The 26,032-nt window shown below is 45.6% G+C and overlaps 1 protein-coding gene across 8 annotated transcripts in view; it reads left to right on the top strand.

Moving 5' to 3' along the window:
- ACTR3B (actin related protein 3B) overlaps positions 1-26,032 on the top strand; it is a 271,775-nt gene that overhangs the window by 18,230 nt on the left and 227,513 nt on the right. For all 8 annotated transcript variants that reach the window (XR_014833440.1, XR_014833441.1, XR_014833439.1 and 5 more), the window contains 4 exons: positions 10,669-10,793; positions 11,422-11,532; positions 22,830-22,925; positions 23,778-23,885. Coding sequence is in view for 4 of the 8 variants with exons in the window: in XM_021079298.2 (XP_020934957.1) it covers positions 10,669-10,793; positions 11,422-11,532; positions 22,830-22,925; positions 23,778-23,885 (440 nt within the window). In the remaining 4 variants the exon portion in view is untranslated. The remainder of the gene's footprint in view (positions 1-10,668; positions 10,794-11,421; positions 11,533-22,829; positions 22,926-23,777; positions 23,886-26,032) is intronic.

Raw genomic sequence — 26,032 nt, 5'->3', positions numbered from 1 at the left:
TAACAGGCTCTGTGACCAGTGTGGGCCGGGGACAGCTGCGCAGAGCTGGAGGGAAGGAGCTTAGTTCGTAGTATTTATTCAAGGCGGGTACGGGCCCTCAGCTCCCTGGAGAGTGGGCTCCGGATTCTTTGAGAACACTTCACCCCGTCCCATTTCCGTGCTGGCTGGATAACTGCTCGGGAATTTGACTTCTGGATCTACAGACCTGGTTTCCGCCCTGGGAGGTCCCCGCAGCAGGCATGGTTGGTCTGCTGCGTCCTCACTTAGAGCTCATGATTTGGTGCATGAGTTGGTCGCGCTGGTCTAACAGTACCGCAGGCTGGACATCGTAAACCACACAAGTTAGTTTCATCATAGGTACAGGCTGCAAGGGCAAGGTGCCCGCAGGACTGGTTTCTCTGGGGCCTCACCAGGCCTTGGCTTGCAGGTGGTGCCTTGTGTCCTCACAAGGCCCTTGTTCTGTGTGTGGCTGAGAGACCTCTGCCGTCTCCCCTTCTTATAAGGATGCCAGGGCTCTGGGTCCTGTGGGATGGCGGCCTTTCCTGTCTGACCTCATTGGACCTTTGTTACTCCCCGAGAGGGCCCATCTCCGGATGCAGTCACGCGGGGGCAGGGCTCCAACACATGAAAGTTGGGGGGACACAGTTCAGTCCGTGGCAGTTGGCATTGTGCAGGGTGGGGCCGTGTCTTGTGAGTTTCCTTATCGTGAACGCCACATAACTCGATCGTTCCATGCTGAATTGATAAGTCGGACTTGCTGCTTTTTCACAGCAGATTAGATTTTAGCCTTGTTAAGTGCGGCAGCTCTAAAAGGCTGACCTTGTCCCTTTTGCTTTAATAAAATTGTCAGCAGCATTCAGTTAGCGGCCCCATTTAACCTGTCGTCATTAATGGGGGGGAGTTGATAGCACAATTTCCTTCACTGACGGAAGGCACAGCAGCTCTTGGCGTGGTGCTGTCAGAACCTTAGCAGGGGCAGAAGCGAGGAGGAGATGTCAGGGCGGCGGGAGGAGGAGTTATGTTGCTGGCGGAACCTGTTGCAGGAAACAGAAGAGCCCTGGGGACAAGGGGTGTCCGGGCAGAAGTGTCTGTTGGGATAGGGAGAGAGAGGGCCTCGAGTGCCTTGGCCACTTGGCCTGCTGCTCGTTTCAGTCCAGGAGCGGAACCGATTTTCTGGTTATAGACGCTCCTTTCACAAGGTGAAGTTCAAGATGGAAGTGGCAGAGTTCCTGCTGTGGTGTGGTGGGTTGAGACTCCGACTGCAGCCGCTCAGGTCGTGTGTGTGTTTGATCCCTGGCCCGGCACAGTGGGTTAAAGGATCTGGCCTTGTCGCAGCTGTGGCTCAGATTCCATCCCTGGCCCGGGAACTTGCATATGCCATGGATGCAGCCATTTAAAAAAAGAAAAAAAAAAAAGGTGCAAAGTGGCTTCCAGAGAGAAAAGAGGGGTTTTGTGTACGCGTGTGGTGAGCATTGATCAAGGCCTCTCCAGGCGGAGGGGGAGGCACACCCCCCGCGGAGAGCGGTGGGAGTGATGGGCTCCGCAGAAGGGCCAGGTGATGGGGGACTTTAAACTGTTGTCTTAAGTTTTTTTTTTTTTTCTTTTTTCTTTTTTGTCTTTTGTCTTTTTGTCTGTTGTTGTTGCTGTTGTTGCTATTTCTTGGGCCGCTCCCGCGGCATATGGAGGTTCCCAGGCTAGGGGTTGAATCGGAGCTGTAGCCACTGGCCTACGCCAGAGCCACAGCAACGCGGGATCCGAGCCGCGTCTGTGACCTACACCACAGCTCACGGCAACGCCGGATCATTAACCCACTGAGCGAGGCCAGGGATCGAACCCGCAACCTCATGGTTCCTAGTCGGATTCGTTAACCACTGCACCACGACGGGAACTCCTTCTAATTTTATTTTGCATACCAGGAATTTTCACGCTGTTTCTGAGGCTCCCTCAGGGGCCTTGTCCCAGACTAGGGAGAAGCAGATCCCGGTCCTGCGTCACCAGGGCGGCCCTGCCTGTGTCTCGTTTGAGTTTCTGGGCAGAATTTGCTTGTTTTTAAGAAAGGTTTTCTTTACCCCTTTCCCCCCTTTTAGGTTGTTGGGGAATGTTGAGAGTCGTTGGTTGGAAGTTTCAGGCACAGAAGAATGTGTGTCGGTCACATCCCTAGAAGAGGACGTGGAGGGCAGGGAGGGGTCAGGAGACTTTTTGGGGAATTCAGGTGTAAAGGTCTCCTAGGCAACCAGTGACCGCTCTGATGCCTGGGGAGAGGTCTAGACTGGAGACAGAGATTGAGCCTACAGGCTCACAGGTCTTGAAAAGTCTTTTTCTGTCAAAAAAGAAAAGAAAAGGGCAAAAGACAAAGATAATGTAATAAAAACCCACGTACCCACCACCCAGAATGAGCAAATGTTACTACGATCCTGTAAACACAGGAATGCTGACGTACCTCCGAGGGAGAGCCAGCCCCCTTTGTTCTCCTGCAGTCCTTCCCCGCGCCCCTTCCTCTGGGACGCTTGCCGAATCTAGTCCATGTTGCGTCCTTATGTGACAACCGCAAGGTACCACAACAGCAGGTAGTATTGTTTTGTGAATTTAAACATTTCCAAAATGATATCATACAGTAATAGGGAAAAATCATTTTCTGCACTTGTTTTCTGTTTTTGCAGGGGGCGGGGTGTGAGGCTGTGCCCACAGCATGTGGAAGTTCCTGGGCCGGGGTCAAACCCATGCCATAGCAGTGACCCAAGCCATTGTACTAACAATGCCAGATCCCTACTTACCCTGCTGCTCCACAAGAGAACTCCACTTTCTGCATTTTTAAAAATCTTCAGTATTACGATTTTATGATGTATTAGTGTTGGTATATACAGATCTGGATCAGAATTCTAATATGTGAATCTGCAATATTCGGGCATTTTCCAGTTTTCTTTTAAATGGTGACTGTCTTTTTATCTACATGTGCTTAATTGTCTGTTTCTATCTTTGCCTATTTTTCTATTGCATTTTTTATCTTTTTTATGGAATTACAGGAACTCTTGTATGCTTTGAATACCAATTTCTTGTAAATACTTTCCCTATTCTATGATATCTTTTTTAAATGATTTTTTAAATACAGAAGTTTAAAAATTTCATATAGTCCAGTCTTTTGGTTTATGTTTTTATAATTTGTTTTTATTAAAAATGCATTTATAATCATAAAGACTTTCTATGCTTTCTTCTAAGAAAATTTTAAGTTTATTAATTATTTATTTATTTGTCTTTTCTAGGGACGTGCCTGTGGCATATGGAGGTTCCCAGGCCAGGGGTCTAATCAGAGCTGTAGTTGTTGGCCTAAGCCACAGCCACAGCAACGCAGGATCTGAGCCACATCTGCAACCTACACCACAGCTCATGGCAATGCCGGATCCTTAACCTGCTGAGTGAGGCCTGGGATCAAACCTGCATCCTCATGGATATTAGTTGGGTGCATTACCACTGAGCCACAATGGGAACTCCCAAGTTTATTTTTTTAATGTGGTATGAGAGAAATAGTTTTGTTTTCCAAATGGAGGGCCACTTTTCCCAACACCATTTATTCAGTCATACTGAGGTACCATATATGGTTCAGAATATTTCTGGTGTTTTTATTTTGTTTGATTCATGCATCTGTTTATCTCTGTTCCACATTCACACTATCTTAGGTTCTGTTACCTTGACATGTGTCTTTATATTCAGTAGGTCTGGTTCCTCTTCCTTTTTTTTTTTCTTAGAATACTTTTGGCTATTCGTAGGTCCTTACTCTTTATCATCAATTTTGGAATCATTTTACGGTCCATGAAAAATTATAATGGGATTTTGATTAGAGACACAGTAAATTTATAGATTAATTTGGGGAAAACATTTATCTTATGAATTGAATTTTCCCACATGAATATGGTACATATGTTTTATTATTTATTCATGTTTTGTATGGTTTTTAGTAATGTTTTGCCATATTCTTCAAAAAGCTCATACATACCTTTTGCTACATTTATTTTTAGGTACCTTTAATGTTTTTGATGCTGTTGTGAATTTTTTTTTAAATTAAAATTTCTCATTAGTTATTGCCAGCATAGTGGGAATGCTGCTGAGTTAAAAGTTGCCTTTGGATCCAACAGTCTTTTAAGTTTCATTAATTTTTTTTTTTTTTTTTTTTTTTTTTTTTTTTTTTTTTGTCTTTTTGCCATTTCTTGGAGGTTCCCAGGCTAGGGGTCGAACAGGAGCTGTAGCTGCTAGCCTACGCCAGAGCCATAGCAACACAGGATCCGAGCCGCGTCTGTGACCTACACCACAGCTCACAGCAACACTGAATCCTTAACCCACTGAGCAAGGGCAGGGACCGAACCCGCAACCTCATGGTTCTAGTCGGATTCGTTAAACCCTGCGCCAGGGCGGGAACTCCAAGTTTCATTAATTTCTGATGTTTATTTCCTTCCTTTTTCTTGCTTTGGGTTTATTTTGCTCTTCTAGCTTTTTAAGGCAGGAACTTAGGTTATTGATTTGAGACTTTTTCTCTTTTCTAACGTGAGCATGTACTGTTAAAATTTTTCCTCTTAGCACTGCTCTAGCTATGTCCCACACATTGTCATATTTTGTAGTTTCAGCTTCTTCGTGTAGTTTTTAGTTTCTCCGAGACTTCTTCTTTGATGTGTGGCTTATTCAGAACTATGTTGTTTAGTTTCCAAGCGCTTGGGAGATTTTCTGGTTATTTTTCTGTTTTTGATTTCTGGGTTAATTCCATTGTAGTCCAAAAGCACACTCTGTATGATTTTAATTCTTTTAAATGTGTTGGGATTTGTTTTATGGTCCCACGTAAGGTTTTTTGGGGGCTGACGTGCCCTTGAAAACAGTGTGTGCTCTGCTGTCTCTGGGTGGAGTCTTCTGTCTCTGTTGGTTAGATCCTGAGGGTTGCTCGTGTTGTTTCTCTTCTGCATCCGTGCTGATTTTCTCTCTACCTGTTCCATCAATTGTCGAGAGAGAGATGTTGAAGTCTGCGTCTACAGTCGTGGATTTGTCTGTTTCTCCTTTTAGTTTTTGCTTCATAGGTTTTGCATCACCCTTCTTTGGTACATACACATGTAGGATTGCTATGTTTTCTTTATGGATTGACCTTTTATCATTGTTTAATGTCCCTCCATCAGTGGTAATTTTCTTTGCTATAAAGTTTACTTTTCCTGATAGCAGTATGGCCTCTCATACTTTATTTGGTTAATGTGTTCTGAAATTTTTTTTTTTTTTTAATCTTTCTAGTTTTAAACTACCTACAGGCCTCCCTTGGAGATGTGGGTTTGGTTCCAGACCGCTGCAGTAAAAGCGAATATCACCATAAAGCAAGTCATACGGAATTTTGGTTTTCCAGTCCATGTGAAAGTGATGTTTACACTGACTGTAGTCTGCTAAGTGTGCCCTAGTGTGTGTCAAAAAATGTATGTACCATAATTAAAAAATAGTGTTAAAAACTGCTCGCCATCATCTGAGAATTCAGCAAGTCGTAGTAACATCCGTGATCACTGATCACAGGTCCCCATGACAAATATAATAATAATGAAATGGTTTGAAATACGGCGAGAATGACCAAAATGTGATATGACACGAAGTGAGCAAATGCTGTTGGGAAAGTGGTGCCAATAGATTTACTCAACCTAAGGGTTGCTAAAAACCTTCAATTAAAAAAAAAACAACTCAGTAAATCGAAGCACAGTAAAGTAAGGTGTGCTAAGAGAGTTTCCTGTGGTCAGTGTAGAGTTCAGTCATGTTTTGTCTGTGTATTTGTTTTTGGCTGTGCCCACAGCATGTGGAAGTTCCTGAGATCTCCCTACACCAGAGCAGTGACAATGCTGGATCTTTAACCACAAGGCTGTCAGGGATCTCCCACAGTCATGGTGTTTTTTGTTTCTTTTTGGCGGCACTTGCGGCACGTGGAAGTTCTTGGGCCAGGGATTGAACCCATGCCACGGTAATGACAACACTTGGATCCTTAACCCACTGAGCCACAAGGAAACTCCTCAGTCGTGTGTTTTTAATCCACTCTGCTAATACCTGTCTCTTAACTGGTGTGTTTAGACCATTTACATTTATTGTAATTATTGATTAGTGCTTTCTCTCTCTCTCCTTTTTTTTTTTTTTTGTCTTTTTAGGGCCATACCCACGGCATTTGGAGGTTCCCAGGCTAGGGGTCGAAACTGCAGCTGCTGGCCTACAGCACAGCCACAGCAACTCGGGATCCGAGCCGCATCTGTGACCTACACCGCAGTTCACGGCAATGCCAGATCCTTGACCCACTGATCGAGGCCAGGGGTCAAACCTGCAACCTCATGGATACTAGTCAGATTTGTTTCTGACGAGCCATGACAGGAGCTCCCTAGCTGCCGTGTTTTTGAGTGCTTCTCTCCGTGTAGCTTTTAAATCGGTTCCTCTAGCTGTTACCTTATATGTACGTGATGTTTCTTAGTGGTGTCAGCATTTAGTGGTTTAGTAACTCACCTCCCTTGATGTCCCTTTCCCCCCTACTTTCTGTTATAATTGTCCTAAATATTTCCTCTGTGTTCCATGAGAAGCACATCGGGATTATAATTTTTGCTTCGACTGCCAAAGATAATTTAGCAAACGTAAGAGGAGAGGGAAAGTAGTTCTAATTGCTCCTATTTGTGCTCTTTTCATTGTTTGTCTTTCCTTTTGGATGTTCCAGGCTCCCTTCTTTTATCATCTCTTTTCTGTTTAGGGAACTTTCTTTAGCCATTCTTTTAGAGTAGGTATATTGGTGACAAGTTCTGTTTTGTTTATTTGAGAAAGTTTTGATTTGCTTTGCAGTTTTGAAGGAAATTTTGCTGAATATAGAATTCAGAGTGGGCCGTTCTGTCAGCATGCAGCTTCTTTTTGGGCTCTCTGATTTCTGATGAGACATTTGCTAGAGGCATTCAGAATTTTTTCTTTGGTCTTTAGTTTTTAGAAGTTTGACTATAATGTGTCTTGTTGTGGATTTCTTTGAGTTTATCCTGTTTGGAGTTTGTTCAGTCTTGAATCTGTAGGCCCTCCCTCCCTCCCTCCCTTCCTCGCATTCTTTTATCAAATTTGTCAAAGTTTTAGTCGTAGTTTCTTTGGATGCCTTTCCAGCCCTATCTCCTTTTTTCTCTCGTCTGAAATTCAAGATGCATGCATGTTAAATCTGCTGTCATACAACCTGTGTGTCCCTGGGGCCCCGTTTACGTACTTTTCAGGCTTGTTTTCTCTTGGTTGTTCAGATGGGGTAATTTCTGTCATTCTGTCTTCAAGTCAGTGATTCTTTCCCTTGTCCTTTTCTGCCACCGGGCCTGTCCACTGAGATTTTTATTTCGGATATCGTGAGTTTTTTGGTTCTAAAATTTCCACGTGGTTTTGTCTTCTTTGTTTTGTCTTTGCTGTGACTTTGTGTTTCTTTGCCGACTTTCTTTTATTCATTTATTTCAAGTGTGTTTGCTCACTGAAGCATTTTATGATGGCTCCTAACACCTTGTTTGATAGTTCTGTTATTTGTGTCATCTCGCTGTTTGCATCTGTTGTTCATCTTTTCCCGTTTCAGTTGAGATGGTCCTGATTCTTGCTATGGTGAGAGATTTTTTTCCTATTGACACCTAAGCAGTTTGGGTAGTATATCATGAGATTCTAGATCTTATTTAAATCTTATGTTTAGCAAGTCTTTTCTGATATTGTACCTGCTAGGGCGGCAGGGACTACCCCCTGTTAGTGCCAGCTTGGCCTTGAAGTTCAGGTTTTCCTTGCGGCCTTTGCTGATGCCCCACTGGGGCGAGGCTCCATGTTACTGCTGAGTGTGGGCAGGAGTTCAGGCTCCCCACTAGGCTTCCGCAGGTGCCGTCCACTGGGAGGGCGAGGGGTGCCCTGCTGTCATCGGTGGACCTGTTGACTTCCTGCTGGGCCCTCTGACAGAGCTCAGTGTGGAGGCAGAGGGGTGAGATGGAAGTCCTGGCTCCCTGTGTGTGTCTACACTGCTGGTAGGGGCTTGTTTTCCTGTCATTTGACTGGAGTCGGGTAGTTATTGTTTAACAATTTTCTGTTTTCTCCCGCCCTTTTCTCTCCTTTGGCTGGAGATAGGCTTTCAGGGAGACCTTCTTTGTTTGTTCCCACTGGTATTTCTGGGTTGTTGGCTTCCCTGGCAGCCAGTGTGGGGTACCTGGGACAAGAAACCCAGGAAGTGACCACTGCGTTGTTCCTCGGGTCCCAAGGTCCCTACCCAGTCTGCTGCCTTCTCCTCACCTCTCAGCACCTTCCTGTTTCTTTCAAATGCAAAGTCCAGGGATTCTAGCTGTGCTCAGAGAAGTAGGGCAAAGTGTGCTTACTCCGTCTTCCCAAGTTTAATCAGTTTGAGTAATAATACATTCATGTGGCATACGAATTGAATGGTATAAACAGATGTGCAGTGAGAGTTAACTTTCTCCCACCCACGTCCCCGCTTAGATGGCCACCACCGTTTCTGGTCTCCTGTGGTTCCTTTCAGAGGTAACTCTGCGCATTCCAGCAAATACACACAGACAGGTTTTTACTCAAGTGGTGGCATGTGCCACACACAGCACCTTGCACCTGGCTTTTTTCTCCTAACCTCCGGTTTAGTGAACCCTCTGGATGAGGACGTGAAGAACAGCTTCCTTCTTCTCCATGGCCTCATCGCCTTGCCTGGCGATGCCACGTGTATGTCACCAGGCGGAATGCTGAGACGTTGATCCTCTTATCTGGTACATATTTATTGCCCTTTCCAGGGTAGTGTCCTCTGCCCATTTCTTGTTTCCTCTGTTTACCCCCAGTCGGGGTCCAGTAGTGAGCTGTGGGCTGCTGGAGGAGGCTTAGAAGTCTGTTCTAGGAGGAGGCGTGTGTGCTCCATGGACACTCAGACGCCCACTGATAGCTACGCCTCTAGACATGTTTCTCCATCATAGTCACGGGACTGTGTGGACCATGTTTTGCTTTCTGTAGGCATAAAGGAACGAGTTTGAGTATAAGCACTATGTACTTTCACTCGCTTTCGTGGATTCAGTCACTTCTGTGTAATAGTTAAAAGAAGAACACTTTGGTTTTTTGTTGTTGTTGCTATTTTCTAAGGGCCACTAGAAACAGATCTGCTGTGATTCGGGGTCAGAGTACTTTTGGGTGGGAGAAGATTTACTCTGTTGTCATTTAAATTTTTGAGTGTGATAGTTTCATTCTAAGTTGGGCGTTTTTTTCTCTAAGGTGGTGATTTTCTTCTGCTTAGATAGAGTGCCCTCAAATTCTTGGTAAGCGTGAATGATGTCATGAGTTGAGGAATCTTTTTGCCTTTGTCTCTTTAGAGTCTTTTGTATTGACCTGGCAGTTTAATTCTAAGTTCATGCATAGTTAAGTGTGCCCTTGCCCAGAGGGTGGAACCTGCCAGTTTGCACAGGGTTTTTGAGGTCTGCTGCAAGCCATCTGGCCAGGGGCCCTTTGAGATGCTAACAGGTGCATCAGGTGCTTCAGTGTGGGGCCTGTCAGGGTGCTGTTGAGTGGCGTGGTCAGTGTTGAGGGGGTTGTGGTCATTTCTATGGATTGCCTTCGTAGGTTTTGGCCCTGAAGACTTGTCTGGCCCCCTTCTCAGCCTCATGACCCCGACATGCTCCCTGCTTCTGACCTGGACACTTTGTCTGAACTCAGCCCCCGCGTTCCACATCCCATCTGCTTCTTTAGTCCTGCTGAAGCTCTGTTCTTTAGGTTTGTGCCACCTTTTGTGACTTGAAAGCTTCCAGACTAAATATGGCAGCAAGTTGGAGTGGGCCAAGGAGGGGGGCAGAGTGATTTCTGTCCTGTGCCTCTTGTTCCTTCACCTCTTCAGGCTGTTACTTCCACACGCCTTCCCGAAAAAAGGATTTAAAATCACTCCCACAGCTTTGTTGCTATTTTTCATTTGTAATAAATAAGGGATTTCACATAATCTTCTTTTAAAAATAATTATATATGTTTACTAATTTGTTTTGGAAGAAACTTGATGAAGGTGAGTTTATGGAATTGGAAGCGTACATACAAGGCTTAGGAATTTTGTGAAGCTTTCCCCATCTCCACGTTAGATGGAACTTTAGGACTGATTCTTTACTACATTCCCAAGTAGCAAGGCTATGTGGTTATTAAAATAATGTATTATTAAAAAAAAGCAATATTCTTACGTAACAGTTGTTCGAGTATTTTCTTCTGTCAGATGTTAGTTTTAAGTTTTTCTTTTAATGGGGTGGCAGTGTTTTATTTTTTATTTCTTGGTAACAATCAGTTTACTCTCTTTTTCTGTATTACTTTTGTTGCCTGTATTCCATTTTCAAATTTGGAATCTATTGATTCATATACACTCTGTGGGCATTTCACTTACTATCGTGAGGGATTTTTTTCAGAGGGAACTGAGAAATTCAGTATGTAGCTTGTCAGCAGTAAAGGCAGACCAGCTCGATTCCTTTGGGCCCCGCAGAAAACAGCACTGGAGCATCAGAGCTTGTTTCTGGGTGACTTGATGTGCTCATCGACAGGGTCTTTTCTGCGAGCACCCTCGACTCCAGATTGAACCTTCGCATTGACAGCGTGCTTGTACCTGCACAGGGTTGACACTGCCCTTTCTCCGTCGCTGAAATGAGTGTGGGCGGTGACGGAAACCTGTGCTTTTCCCCCCAGGCATCGCCATCAGAGAGTCGGCAAAGGTGGTCGACCAAGCCCAGAGGAGGGTGCTCAGAGGGGTCGATGACCTGGACTTCTTCATCGGGGACGAAGCCATAGACAAACCCACGTACGCCACAAAGGTCAGCTCCTGGCCGGGAGTCGCGTCCCTGGGGGGACAGGCAAGAACCCAGCAGCAGCGCGAATCATGCGGGGCGGTAGCTTATGTAGGGATTGCACGTGGGCACTGCGGCGTGTAATTGACTCTTAGGGGTGGAAAGAGGTCTTGTCGCCATTGTCTTTGACGTGGGCCGCCGGTGAATTTATTACACGGCCCAGCAGGCAGAATGGATCTGGGGACGCTGCGCGCTGTGGCGAGCAAGGTCTGCTCCTGGGGGAGATTGGGGGTTGACGAGTTGACCTGTCTGATAGGGAAAGGGGCGGGTTGATTAATGTAAAAGAATTTGTTGTGGAAAAACCCCAAACTCCAGATTGAATGGTGTGGCCCTGGAGCTGCGCTGCCCTGTCTGTTCCCGCGCTGTTGAGACGGTTCTTTGCCCTCGGGAGTGGGGGGACTGGAGCATAAACAACAGCGTGGCTGAATCTTCCTGGTAAAGGGCCTGTTGTTTCTTTACGTAAATTAACATTCACTCCAAGCAAAGGACCCGTGTTCTCTAATAACTCTGTCTCTTCCGGGCCGGGGCTGTGGTTAAACTATTGCTCTTACAGCTGGAACTGAAGCTTGACGTGGTTTGGTTTGTCCTGCTTTAGTGGCCGATAAGACATGGAATAATTGAAGACTGGGATCTAATGGAAAGGTTCATGGAACAAGTGATTTTTAAATATCTTCGAGCTGAACCTGAGGATCATTATTTTTTAATGGTGAGTAACTGGAACTAAGAGGAGTGTCTCGCCGTAAATTCTAAGTTGTTGAGGTTTTAAACCCATGATATCCTTCCCTGGGGCATTTTTGCCTCTGGGAATTGGAGTGGCTTTTCGGCAAATAGCAGACACTCAACAAAAATGCTTATTTTTTTGTGAAGCAGGCAGGTGGGAGCCGGGCCGAGCAGGGCTGGTGGTTTCACCAGCTCAGAGGCAGAGGCGAGGACCCAGCTTGAGTCACTGGTTCGGCCTCTTGTGTTGGTGCCTGCAGCCCTGGGGTGGTTGCCCAAGTTCCTTTACCCGCTCTTGGTGTATTTGCTTTCAGAGGTAGAAGCACTTTTTAAGAATTAAGAATCCCTTTCCCAGAAGTTTCCCAGCAGAGTTGCCCCATCTGTCTGTACCTAACCTGGTCCCTCGCAGGGGGGCTGGAGTTCCTTTGACAGGTGGAGGTTGACCTAGATCTGTCTCTCCCCAGGGCCGGTGAGGGGACCGTGTCTGAGCACCTGGCCTCACAGGGCGAGTACCTGGCAGGCCTTCAGCAACGGGGAAGACGGGGCAGGAAGGGATTTGGGCAGGAGCCTGCTGTGTACTTAGATGTGCTTGTGATGTAACTGGATGCCTCTAACTTTTGCTTCCTACTGCAGAGAAGACTAAGTGTTTTTTTGCCAAGGTTTAAATCTTACTCTAAAAAAAAAAAAACTGAGCTGAGTTACGGGCCCTGATATTATGGTACTTAATTGATCTTATTCAACCAAAATAAAACATTACAGAGAAATGAAAAGAAATATCTCTTGGTTATAGAATCTGTTCTAATTGTCTCCTCAGCATCACGTGTTTCCTTCCATTAAATGTTCTTTTTAAGTTTAAATTGATTACATGTAGAAAATAACTTGCTTTATAGAGCGCAATTGCACGTAGCGTAAGCTGCACATTAAAACCTACATAATTTAGGTTTGGATCGTTTCCATGCAAGTACATTGTCAAATGGTCCCTGATCCAATATGTAATTCTTTCTGATGTTAAATATGGAGCGTTCTTTAGAATTACCTGGCTTAAAATATGTTAACTACAAGGCTTTTATGGTAGTTAGTGGAATCTATGTATGGAGTATCTGTTACAGCAAGTCCTTGAAAGTGCTCTGATCTTTTCCTCTGGCTGTATCTTCACAACTAGGAATTGCCAAGTTTGAGTACATGTTTTTACATGTTTTTACAGGCCACTGTGTATTTTCTCTCCTGTGCAGCTTCAGTGGTGTATGCGAAAGAAATGGAGCCAGGAAAGTGACAGTGTGTCTGAGCGGCTTTGTCTTTATAGCCAAAACAAATCTCAGATCCCACCTGTCCCGCTTGGCACTTTCCCTTCTCTCGCCTGTCTTGTGACTACCTGTTGGGTGGGATCCGGGCCCTGGCGCTGTTCCCGGCTGCTTCCTTCCGTCTGCCTCAGCTTCCCGTCCAGGAGTACCCCCCCCCCCGGCCCCCCTGCGGGGTCGGCTAGTCTCAGGTCTGTGGCACAAATGCACATCACCAGGACCCGGCCCAGAGGACATTTTCCCTACAAGAAAGTTTTTCTTGCTTTAGCTGGTGTATATATAGTCGAGTAAGATAAAACCACTTTCCGAGAAGGAGTTGGAAGTGTTTGGTGTGAAAATGGAAAGGCTTGAGTCCATTTGCCAAAACGAGTACTCGCAGTGAATGTTCAGAAATCACCAAGTTTATTATACACTGTAAGAAAATACTGTGTTCCATGTATTGTGCTCTGAATTTTGCAGGTGAGCGCATTGCCCGTGTGACTGTGGAAGTGCTGAGAACGGTCAGTTTCTTTCGGGTCTGTGCTTAGCTGATGGAATAGTTAAAGGGGAGTGAAGCGGGGATGCAGATTTGTGGCCGAGTCTTAAAGTTAATTGAAGACGGGACTCCCCTGGTGGCTCACGCAGAGCTGCACGGCGTTGCTTCTGCAGGGCTGTGGCTCCGTCCCTACCTTGGGAACGTCCACATCCCACTGTGTGGCCACTTGTCTAAGGAAGTTTAAAAAAAAAGGTAATTGAAGACAGTTACTGAAATGCTGTGTTAGGATGAGGTAAGGGCTTCGTGATACAAGAGAGTCTAAAGGATTTAAGTCAAAGGTCCCTCAGAAGCCCGCAGAATTGTTCTTTGACTGCTGGGACTGGTCATCGGAACACACAGGGTGAGAATGCGCTCCTTGTGGCTCGTATTTTTCAAGATGTTTCAGAAACTCAGCTCCTGTTGTCCTGTGCATTGAGCACATAGCGGACGGGAAGCCTACACTTTTCTCCAGTACTGAGTTGCCCAGCGTTCCAAACAGATTCATGTACTTTATGATTGCCCTTGGGTGGAGCGAAAGTTCGGCTTTAAAAGAGATTTGCAGACGTTTAAAATAGAAACCCGGGAGGCAAGAGTGGGCCGCAGGTGCTGCTCAAGAACGCTCGAGAACTGGGAGCGAGCGGGAGTGAGCGAGCCTTGCCCTGCCTTCGTCCTTTGTCCTCTTTGTGTCCCCAGCAGCTCGGGTGGTGGCACCCATAGTGGGGAGTCTCCTATCTTTACTCAGCCTTCGGAACGCTTATCCCTTCCAGACACACCCAGAATAGTGTCCTGCCAGCTCTCCAGGTGTCCCTTAGCCCAGACGAGCTGACCCATAAAATGAACCATGACACGAGGTACGTCCCGATTCCTGGGGTGGTTCCCTTCTTGGCCCTTGAGAATGACTTGGACCTGCTCCGTCCAGCCTGGCGGCCACCAGCCAGGGCAGAGGCCGACCTCCCCGGCTGTGCCTCGTCCGGTACTGCCAACCTCCGCTGTATCGTCTTCACCTCTCCTGTCCTCCCTGCCCCTTGGGGATTTATATTTTTAAAAAGCTTTCTTTACTTTTTAAAATTATACAGAGAGGTTTGGGGGTGAGGCAGTATTAGGTTACATGTGTTCATTTGCTGTCTTCATGCAGAAACAGGGATTGGTTTTTATGGCACTAATTAATTATTCATTTTTGAATTAATACCAGATGATACTTTACCACTGTTATGAATAAAAATGTTTGTGTGACTTGCATTCCTGTGAAGTTTTTTTTTTTATTATTTTCCCACTGTATGAAGTTTTAATTATATATTTCAGTAATAAAAAGTAAGAAAAACTTGATAACTCCAGTTTAGATCTTGTTATAAATAATGGTTTGGAAAGTTGTCTTTAAATTGGTCTCCTACAGGAATAATTACTGGTGATAAGCATGAAAGAAATGGAGGATTGAGGAAAAAATGGATTTATGATTATGGTTCCAGGACCCATAAGAATATGCCTTTAATAATGCTGAATTTGATTCAGGAACCAGGAAAACCTAATTATATCATAAACATTCTCTTAAATAGAAGTATGTAGATTTTAGTGTAAAATTCTTCACAGATGGTGGATTGTTTGGCAGCAGGTAATTAAATGTAGACAGTTGTTTAGGCAAGTTAGGGGTTTTATTTTCTTAGGTGCATGTGTAGCATGGAGGCCAGGGCTGGTATGGCAGCTCCCTGGTGTCATCAGGGATCTTTGGGCTCTAGTATCTTTAGCACGGCTTCCATTCGAAGGTTGCCTTATGATCACACGTTGGCTACTGCAGCTCCAGGCATCACCTCTGCATTCCAGGAAAGAGGGTATTAAGAGCAGAAGGGAACCTACTGCTGAGTCTACCTTCAGCCTTGTTAAAGCGATTTCCTAGAAGCCGCATCCAGCAGCATTTACTTCTCATTGGCCAGAACATTCTCTCTTAGCCTTCCCTGTTCACGAAGGAGTCTGGGAAGTGCTTTTCCTCTGGGCCTGTGATTGTTTAGGGTTCTGGCATTTAGGCAGAAGGGAGAGTAGCTGGTGGGTAGGTCACTTGCAGTGCCTGCCACAATGATGTGACCACAGGTATGAGGACAGTGACATTTAAGAATTCATGCAGGTGTCCGTGCAGGGCTGGCTGGACATGGGAGTGTCATCCGTGTCACAGAGCCACCGGCCAGGGTGATGCACGGCTGCTCCCCTGCTCTGTGCCACCTCCTCGCCTCTGGCAGTCTCCTCAGGAAGTGGTACTGGGGTTTCTGTGGTCTTTGCACACGGGAGTAACCCAGGGCTTCACAGCTCTTGAAAAGATTTTTTTCTTTTTTTTTTTGCTATTTCTTTGGGGCCGCTCCCACGGCAAATGGAGGTTCCCAGGCTAGGGGTCGAATCGGAGCTGTAGCCACCGGCCTACACCAGAGCCACAGCAACGCGGGATCCGAGCTGCGTCTGCAACCTACACCACAGCTCACGGCAACGCCGGATCGTTAACCCACTGAGCAAGGGCAGGGACCGAACCCGCAACCTCATGGTTCCTAGTCGGATTCATTAACCACTGCACCACCACGGGAACTCCAAGATTTTTTTCTTATTATGTAGAACTATAAGTGTGATTTAGAACATCTGTGGGCCTTTTTGCGCTCCTACCCTGTTAACAGAAATATTAACATTTAGTATAAATCTTCCCTTAGTCTTTTCACCAGGTGTTAGATGAGTTTGCATCCAGCATTGTGGCCTCTGCCCCTCTCTCCCCATTTTCTTACATGGCTTTTGTCACCTTCGCGTTAACGGCTAGGTCGTCATCTGTCCAGGGGACATTCCCTGTGTCGCAGTGCCCCTCTTTCTAGGTGTTTGTTCCTGTTTCCAGTTTCCTGGTTTTATAAGAACTAATATGAATGATAAGAACTAATCTTTGCACATGTTTTCCTATATTTAGAGCATGTTTTATATTAATAAAATTATATGTATTATATATAACTTGAAGGCCCAGAAGTGTTAATAATTTTGAATCTTCAACATGCCCTTCCACACGGAACTCTTTACTGTACAAGAGGCCACATTATTTGAACTTTTGTCAGCATTAATGAATGTCATTTTTGATTATTTGATTTTTTAAATTTTACATTTTAATATCTTTGACCTTAAACGTTTTTTGACCTGTTTATTCTCTGTGTTTTCTCTTTTGTAAGTTGCCTGTTCATGTTCTGTGTGTTGTACATATCCGTGTTTTTTTGCTTTTCTTATTGCTATGATTTCTATGAACTTTCTTTACCCTCAATTTTTCTTTTGCGATGAAATGTACCTACCATAAAACTCATCATTTTAGGAGTTCCCGTGGTGGCGCAGTGGTTAACGAATCCCATGAGGAACCATGAGGTTTCGGGTTCGGTCCCTGCCCTTGCTCAGTGGGTTAACGATCCGGCGTTGCCGTGAGCTGTGGTGTAGGTTGCAGACTCGGCTCGGATCCCACGTTGCTGTGGCTCTGGCGTAGGCCGGCAGCTACAGCTCCAATTCGACCCCTAGCCTGGGAACCTCCATATGCTGCAGGAGCGGCCCAAGAAGTAGCAAAAAGACAAAACAAACAAACAAAAAACTCATCATTTTAGCCATTTTTGAGTGGGCAGTTTGGTGAATTGAGCCCTTTCACATGCTCTGCGTCCATTACAGCCATCCATCTCCAGGGCTTTCCCATCTTCCAAACCGAAACTCTGACCTGTTTAGAGAATAACCCCCCCTCCCCCTTTCCCCAGTCCCTGGCACCCACATCCTGCTTTCTGTCTCTGTGACTAGCTATTCTAGGTCCTCATGTAAGTGGCATCACACAGTATTTGTCTTTTCTGACTGGCTTATTGCACTTAGTATGATGTCTTCACAGTGCAGCCACATTGTAACAGGTGTCAGAATTTCCTTTCTTTTTTAGGGCTGAATAATATTCTGTGGTATGTATGTCCCACATTTTGTTTATACTGTGATCTCTTTCATGTAATAAGTAAGAAGCTTTTGTCAGGAGCAGATATTTCTTGGTTGATTTTTTTTTTTTTTTTTGTCTTTGTAGGTTTTTTTGGAACATCTATAACTAAATTATTATTATTATTATTATTATTATTATTGTTTGCTTTTTAGGGCTGCACCTGTAGCATGTGGAGTTCACAGGCTAGGAGTCCAGTCGAAGCTACAGCTGCCGGCCTACACCACAGCCACAGCAATGCCAGATCCGTAATCCACTGAGCGAGGCCAGGGATTGGACCCACAGCTGGTTCATGGTTCCTAGTTGGATTCGTTTCCACTGTGCCACGACGAACTTCTATAACTGTAAATTTTTATGTAGGAAAGCTTTTTTACTTCGATATTTATACAAATCTATTTGGGATTTATTTGATACATCATTTGACACTGAACTTAAAGCCAGGAGGCAGGGTTAATCTGCTTCTTGCTGGGAATGTCTTCTCTAGGCTCACGTTTTGCTTCAAACCAAATAGGTAGCTCTCAGCTGGCAGGCAGGAAACACTGTTCGCACTCGGCTGCCTTCTTAGCCTTCCTCTCTTGGTTCCTTTTCCCCCTCGACTCAGTTTAAATGCTTCGTTTATCAAGTTAACTTACTGGAGTTCCCGCTGTGGTGCAGTGGGTTAAGAATCTGACTGTGGTGGCTCAGGTGGCTATGGAGGCACTAGCTCAACCCCTGGTCCAGTGCAGTGGGTTAAAGGATCTGGCGTTGCAGTTGCTGTGGCTCGGATTCAGTCCCTGGTCCACATACTACGCTATGCCATGGGTTTTGCCAAAAAATGTAAGAAAAAAAAAATTAACTTGTTAAGGTGCTTGGCTTCCTCTTCAAGGTGCGAAAAGAGCTTATAGATTTCCGAAGTTAGTGTATGAGAGACACCACTGAGTGTTCAGCTGATTTTCTTCAACACTTGTTATGTGTGCCTGGCCCTCCCCCACGGGTAGATCCACTGTCACGCATTGATTTAATCCCACCAACAACCCTGAGGTAGGAAGTTATTAGGCCTGTTTTTCGGATTGACAGGAGGAAGTTTAAGGAGATAAGTTGTAACCGGTATTGTTGGAATCTGCAGCCATTATTCATGTGCTTTAAGTGAAAGAAATCTCAGGTAGAACTTGCTGACACAGTGCTAATAACTCTGTGCTGGGTACTTCAAGGCAGTAACACATTTCATCTCAACCCCTTGAGGTCGGCACAGTCAACGAAGTTATGTGTTGTTGAGTGACTTAGATCCCGCGTTTGCAGTCTGCCTTTGATGAGGGTCACTTCTCGCATGTGTCTTAGGATGGCTTTCTCCCTCCCATCCAGGGACTGTGTTGATTCTCATTTCAGTGTTGGAGCTTTGCATCAGTTGCTACACCAGAGTCTAAACGAAAGCCCCCAGCGTGTTGATAGCCAGATGTGCTCGAGTGTTTGAGAACAGCTGCAGCACAGAATTCAAAAGGCCTAGAAGGGTTTCGGGTGCACATGTGTCTGCCTCCCTCCCTCTGTGCTGCCGCCGGAGCCCCTTCCTAGAGGAAAGCGTCTTTACCAGTTCTTAACCAGACAGCCGTGTGCAGGCGCAGGGTTATATACGTAACCTTATTTTGTGCAATGGTTATGAAACAGACATGCTGTTGTATACCTTTAAAAAAATTTTTTTAAAAATTAAAAAAATTTTAAAACTGTGTTTAAAAACGTTATATGGAATTTACCATTTTAAGGTACAGCTCAGTAGTTAACATATATTCACATTGTTGTGTGACAGGTCTCCAGAAGTTTCCTGTCTTTCGAAACCAAAACTCTGCCATTGAACAGCTCCCGGTTCCTCTCTCCCTTGCACCTTGTTTGTTTAAAAAGAGTTGTTGCTACAAAGTGTTTAAGAACGAATGCAGTGTGGAAAGGCCTCTTTTCATGTAGCAGTTTATCATAGAGATTGTATCAGCACACACAGAGCTCATCCTTTTTATGTGCTGCGAAGTATTATTTTATGAATACTTTGGATGAATTTGTTTCATCAGTTCCCTGTGATGGACGCTTAGCTTGTTTCTGATCTCAGGAGCAGTGTTGACTTTGGAGCCTCAGGGCGCCTTGTTGTGGATGGTCTCTTGCCTGGAGGATGTGATTTGATGTTGTTCTGTGATCTTAGCCAAGAGACCTCTTTAGTAGGTAGACTTCTTCCTTGGTACTCGCTGGTGATCTTAGCAATCATGATGCACCTTCCGGAGCCCGTCCCCCTGCCAGGTGCTGCCCCGTGCTGCCACGTGCACCTACTTAGGCTCCTGTGAAGTCCTAAGTGCAGACAGAGGAAATCACTCTGCAGCCTAGCAAAATCAGAGGCGGGATGACCCAGCCGATTGGACCGCAGAGCTGTCAGTTAACCATGCTGGTTTGGCCTGCTGCTGGATATGGCCTTAGTTCACCTGTTTTAGCTGTAAGCTATGTCTTCTGTGTTTAATGTGTTTTATTTGTGTATTAATATTTTAAAACCCAATCTTAGTATTCTCTTTGATTTCTTTAAAAACATTTTTTTGAGAGATTGTTTTTATTATTTTTTGGTTGTGCCCACGGCACGTGGAAGTTCCTGGGCCAGAGATTGAACCCAGGTCGCAGTTGTGACGTGCATTGCCGCTGTGGCAGCACTGGATCCTTAACTCAGTGCATCACATGGGAGCTTCCTTGTTTGATGTCTGTTAGATATGTGTTATTTCTGATAATTTGGTACTTGAAAAAAATATTGAAAGTTCCTGCTGTGGCACAGTGGGTTAAGAATCTGACTGTGCCGCTAAGGAGGTGCAGATTCGATCCCTGGCCTGGAGCAGTGGGTTAAAGGATCCAGCATAGGTCCCAGCTGCAACTCGGATTCAGTCTCTTGCCTGAGAACTGCCATATGCTGTGGGTGTGGCAGTAAAAAGAAAAAGAAACAAAATTTTGTATAATATCTTTATCTGGATTAAGAAGATATACACACACACACACACACACACACACACACAATGGAATACTACTCAGCCATTAACAAGAACAAAATAATGCCATTTGCAGCAACATGGTTGGAACTAGAGACTCTCATACTAAGTGAAGTACGTCAGAAAGAGAAAGAACAAATACCATATGGTATCACTTATATCTGGAATCTAATATACAGCACAAAGGAATGTTTCTGTAGAAAAAGAAAATCATGGACATGGAGAACAGACTTGTGGTTTCCGAGGGGGAGGGAATGGGAGGCACTGGGAGTTTGGGGTTAATAGACGCAAACTATTGCCTTTGAATTGGATAAGCAGTGAGGTCCTGCTGTATGGCACAGGGAACTATATCTAATTACTTGGGATGGAACATACGGGAGCATAATGTGAGAAAAAGAATGTATATGTGTATGTGTGACTGGATCACCTTGCTGAACAGTAGAAAATTGACAGAACGCTGTAAGCCAGCTAAAATGGAAGAAAATAAAAATCATTAAATAAAATACAAAAAACACCTTTGTGTGTTTAGGGATGATTACTTCCTCCTGTGCTGAACGACCACGTTGGTCCATTTCCACACTTTCTTACCTCCTGTCATCTGCTTCTTACTGTGTCACTAAACTTCTAATATTTATATTTCTAACTTTGTGTATACTAATGTTTCTGATATTCTATCCATAGAACAGTGTCTTTTGAGTCTGTGATAGGATATCAGTACCTCTGTTCTTTCCTCCTGTTCATCTGTACCTCTTGATACTTTTCCTGCTGTTTTAATTTATGTTTCCCGTCTGTTCCGTAGCTGTAATGCCCAGAAAAGAAAAATCTTTATTCCCACATCTTAAACGGATTAATTGTTCACTCTAAGTCTGGCTGTACTTTTTTGCCTTCCTGTTGTTTGGCTAAAGCTTATCTTCTGATAGTTGATTACTGAAGGGTTTGTAGGAACCAGATTCTCCCAAGTTCTCACATGTTTGAAGATAGTTTGTTTTTGTAAAGTACTTGATGGGCTGTGTGGTCAGATGTCGAATCTCAGGCCACGCGCTCCTGCTCTGAGACCTGGCCCCACGTGGCTGTGCCATTGACCGAGGCTGGCTGGGCCTTCCTGCTCTGAGTCCGCTCAGACTGGGCACAGCCACATCCCACCGGCTGAGCGGCTCATGGTCCTGGGGCCGGAGGTCCGAGGCGAAGGTGCTGGCAGGGTGGGTTTCTGGTGGGCTCTCTTCCTGGCTGGCAGACGGCCGCCTCCCCACCGTGTCCTCCCCAGACTTTCCTCTATCTGTGCCCAGAGGGCTCTCTGGTGTCCCTTCCTTCTTTGTAAGCGACGTTATTTCTGTCCAATTAGGCTCCCCTCTCACGAGCTCCTTCAACCTTAATTATCTTTCTCGAGGTGTCACCTCCAGATTTAGGCACTTGGGGGCTGGGCCCTCACTGTAGGAACTTGGGGAGTCACAGCTCAGTCTGTAACAATCGGTAATGTGGAAATTTTGGCCAAAGGCCCAGAGAATTTTTATTTATTCTTTCTTTTTTTTCTTTCTTTTTCTTTTTTGCAGCTTAAATATGTGATGTGTATCCATATTATTGACATGGAAAAATGTTCCCAACCTATTGCTGAATGACAAAAAGCAGGTTTATTTATTCTTTTTATCTTTCTGGAATCCCATTAATTTCCTCCTGATTCATAGTGGTGATTGTTTTAAAATAGATACTTGAATTTTTTAATATCTTTGTCATGATTTTCATCTGCTTTATTTTTGTATTTTTCTGGGTACGTGTTTTTTGTCTGCCTTTGCTTTTCCTATTACTTTTTTCTCTCTCTCCTTCTCGTAGTACTTTGAGATGCTCTTTGGCTGGTTTCTTCGTGTCCTTTCCTCATCTTTGAGTGAGGGGCTTCTTTCTGACCAGCTGTGTGTGAGTCCAGGCTGGGCAGGGGCCAGCGGCCGGGTGTGGCTGCTTCGGCCCCTGGTCTTCCCGCTCACACTCGAAGGCAAAGATGCTTCCTCTGACCTTTGCCGCCTGTGCTCTGATGGCTGCTGGGCTTCGGGAGGGAGGCCTCTGCTCTTCGGCTCAGACTGCTCTTGTTCCGGGCAAGGGCTCCTGTGTTTGCTCCCATTTGAAGCTATATGGCTTACCTGGATCTGGTGTGCCGGGTCCTCGCCTGTCTCGACTGGGTTCTTCCTGCTCTTGGCAGCTCCCTGCTGGGCTCTTGCATTTCAGGGTGCTTGGGTGTGACGTTTGTGCAGGTAGGGTTTCCTTTTCTGTAACTGGCTCTTGTTGGGGGCGGTTATGCAGAGCAGATGGGTTTAGAGAGGTCTTTACTCTGCGGTCTCCAGGCTCGGAAGCCCTACAGCCAATTCGCTGTCCCTTTCTCGAGGTGCAGATGTCTTTAGCGTAGCCTCTGGGCGGACGCAGTCTGTACGTCTAGCAGGTGGTACAGCATCCTAATGAACGTGCTTTCAGGTTCACTGTTTTGTGGTGCTGACACAATTACATGAAACTGGGTGAACACCAGCTACAGTGGCTGTTGTCTTGCAGACAGAACCTCCGCTGAACACCCCAGAAAACAGAGAGTACCTGGCGGAAATCCTGTTCGAATCATTTAACGTCCCGGGACTCTACATTGCAGTCCAGGTAAAAGCAGCCGTGTCCACGACCCCCGAAACCCCGGCTGGCTGACCGGGAAGAAACGGCGATCCCACGGGCTCTGTTGTCACCCTCAGCACCCACTCATACCCACCATTCAGGTGTGAACGTACACACGGTACAGAACAGCTCCTGTGATTTAGGTTCTTATGTTTTTACTGCTGGTGCAGCACTTGTCCAGCATTTGTCTTTGTATATGCACGAAACGCTGCTGTTTTCATCTCTGAGTGACACAATAGGGATGTAAGTACGGTTCTTTTGTGTCTTCTTTCACTTCTGATCATCAAAACACAATACCATCTGCTAAAGACCAAACAGATGCCTTTAGAGGGTCCCCCTAGGGATGCGGGTTCCATGAGCTGGTAGAACTTCCTCTGAAGCCACTTGCCTGGAGGGTGGGGATTTTGTTGGTTTTGCTTGTTGTTCACTATCTGCCCCCCTGTAGATGGGAACTGACTGAAGTTTTGGGGAATCAGTTTAAGGAAGTGTCTCCCACAGTCTCTTCTGCACATCCTGGTCCCTCGGAGGAGGAGGAGTTGCATAGGAAATTGATGTGCAGGTGCCACATGCCATGACCTGCTGATTCACACTGGCTTCCCTTTGCCAAACTTTGATTTATTTTATCGAAAACGTGACTCCATCCGATTGTGTGCAAAATGTGCGTGTTGTCCAATTTGGAATTTGAATTTTAGGGGGAAGAGGGAGGCTAAGGAAGGGAAAGAGCTCCTCAGACTGACAGAGTAAGAAAGGGCGTGTTGCTTGACCCTGAGAACCGTCAGGCACCGTTTGCACTCCCTGGCAGGCGTTGCCTTTCTGCTCACGGTCCCGTGTCTTGTGCAGGCAGTGCTGGCCTTGGCCGCGTCTTGGACGTCGAGACAAGTTGGCGAACGCACGTTGACGGGGATCGTCATTGACAGCGGGGACGGGGTCACCCACGCTATCCCGGTGGTAAGCAGACTCTCAGGGCCTCGGTCCCCGGAGGCCTCCCCGAAGGAAGGAGTGACTCCCATGTCACTGCTGGGCAAAGGAACAAGAGGTTCTGAACCCAGGCACCGGAGAAAGAAGACGCCGCCCAGCGTCTCTGCTGCCGGTGCTTGGCAATCCATGGTGGTGGGGCTCTGGGCTCTGCTTGAGCGGGGGTGGGGGTGGGGGGGCGTCACCAGGAGGCTCGTCCTGGCTTACATTCTGAGCTGTCACCTTGGACATCAGCAGGTGTGGTGCGCAGCCGCTGAAGGACGGGCCCTGTGCTCTGACAAGACGGGGATGGCTTCAGTCAGCTCATGCTTTAGGGAAAGGGCTTGTTTTTTAAAATTTATTTATTTATTTATTGTCTTTTTTTAGGGCTGCACCCTCGGCATATGGAGGTTCCCAGGCTAGGGGTCAAATCAGAGCTCCAGCTGCTGGCCTACACCGCAGCCATAGCAACGCCAGATCCTTAACCCACTGAATGAGGCCAGGGATCGAACCTGCATCCTCAGTACTGGTCAGGTTCATTTCCACTGAGCCATGACAGGAACTCCTGTTTTTTAAAATTTAAGAGCCAGGAAGGGGAGATTGTTCATTTGACTCACAGAATGCTCTGCAGTGTTTTTTGGTTTTAATTTTCAAAATATTAGAGAAGTGGTTCCTAATTCAGGCTTTAAGAGACAATACCTATATTTTTCTTTCAGTCCAGTGGACTGTTTAGGTGAATTATTTGAAGTTTGTTTTTTGAAAATGAATTGAAGCTGCCTGAAAGGGGTGTACAGTGGATAGACCGACCCCTCACTCCTGGCCTTCCTCCTCCAGGTGCCCTGCTTAGAGGGAACCCTATTTCTAGTTACTTGTTATTTATATATATTACAACTATGTTGGAGTTCCCTGGTGGCATAGCAGGTTCAGGATCTGGCATCATCACTGTAGCAGCTGGGGTTGCTGCTGTGACACAGGTTTGATACCTGGCCCAGGAACTTCCATGAGCCATGGGTACAGCTCACCATTGCAAAAGACAGCCAGGTTATGTTTTGTGTGTGTGTGTGTGTGTGTGTAGCTTCTTTTAAAAATGCTCCTTGGGCTTTTTAAAAAACAATTCATTGACTTCAATTGAAGAAATGGTCACTGTTGTATTTCAGGAAGTTGGAGGAATGATAATACTAATGTGCTAAAGCTTTAATTCCTCAGAAGCCAGAAATCACTGAAGGAGGTCGGCATGTCCACTGTCAGGAGGAGAAAAGCCTGGCCCCTCCCCTCCTGTCCCGTCCTGTCCCCGGGGCCCAGCCAGTGGGGGCGAGGAGGGAGGGGGTGGGGCACGCTCAGCACACTTGCTGCCTCGGGTCACGAGAAGTGTGAGTGCCCCTGAGGGGGAACCTGACTGGCTGTCTCTCTGAGCTTGTGCCCTCGGACGGCAGTGCAGCCGCGGTCGCCAGAGGGTCTCCTGGGCCCTGCTGTTCTGCCTCCCTCGTGCATCTGACTCAGGAGAAGAGAGCAGAAGTTCATGGAGCGAGCAGGCCCCCAGAGAAAGCTGTTCACGTTTTTATCTCTTCCTTTGTTCTGTCTTTTTCCTGATTTAAAAAATTACATTTGTTACACAAAATTTGGATAAAATGGAGAAATGTGAAGAAGGAAATAAAATAACCCATAAACCCACTCGAACAACTGCGTTATACAGTCGTATGGCCTTCTAAGTGCTTTTTCTTAAACTTTCAGCAAAATTGGAATATCCTGTATCTGATTTTATATTCTAATTGTACAATATAATCCTAAAACGGTTTTTTTTCATACTGGTTTATCCCTAATGTTTTTTCCTGTTGTTAAGCATTCTGTGCAAGAATCGTCACCGCGTGATAGCCCATCGCGTGGGTATGACGTAATGCACGTACTCTCCTGTTTTTGGATATGTGTGTTGTTTTGATATAGTTAATGCTGTGATGAAGCTGACGCGTATTTACAGCTGGTTGAATTAATTTTAGAACATGTTATATGTAAGGCATAGAATATAAAAATCACGCATAGCTTCTGTGAGAGAGCTAATATTATGAGTTTAAGTTGATCTTTGCTATTTTAATAATTTCTACTTATATTTTATCTTGATCTTAAAATATTTTATAAATGGCTTG

This window comes from Sus scrofa, chromosome 18 (assembly GCF_054392235.1).
Source record: "Sus scrofa isolate SSC_HxYL_T2T_F1_AM1 chromosome 18, Sscrofa_HxYL_maternal_Yorkshire_Landrace_v2.0, whole genome shotgun sequence".
In the NCBI taxonomy this organism is placed as follows: Eukaryota; Metazoa; Chordata; class Mammalia; order Artiodactyla; family Suidae; genus Sus; species Sus scrofa.
Note: the sequence above shows the minus strand (reverse complement) of the source record. Positions and strands in the feature narration are given on the sequence as shown.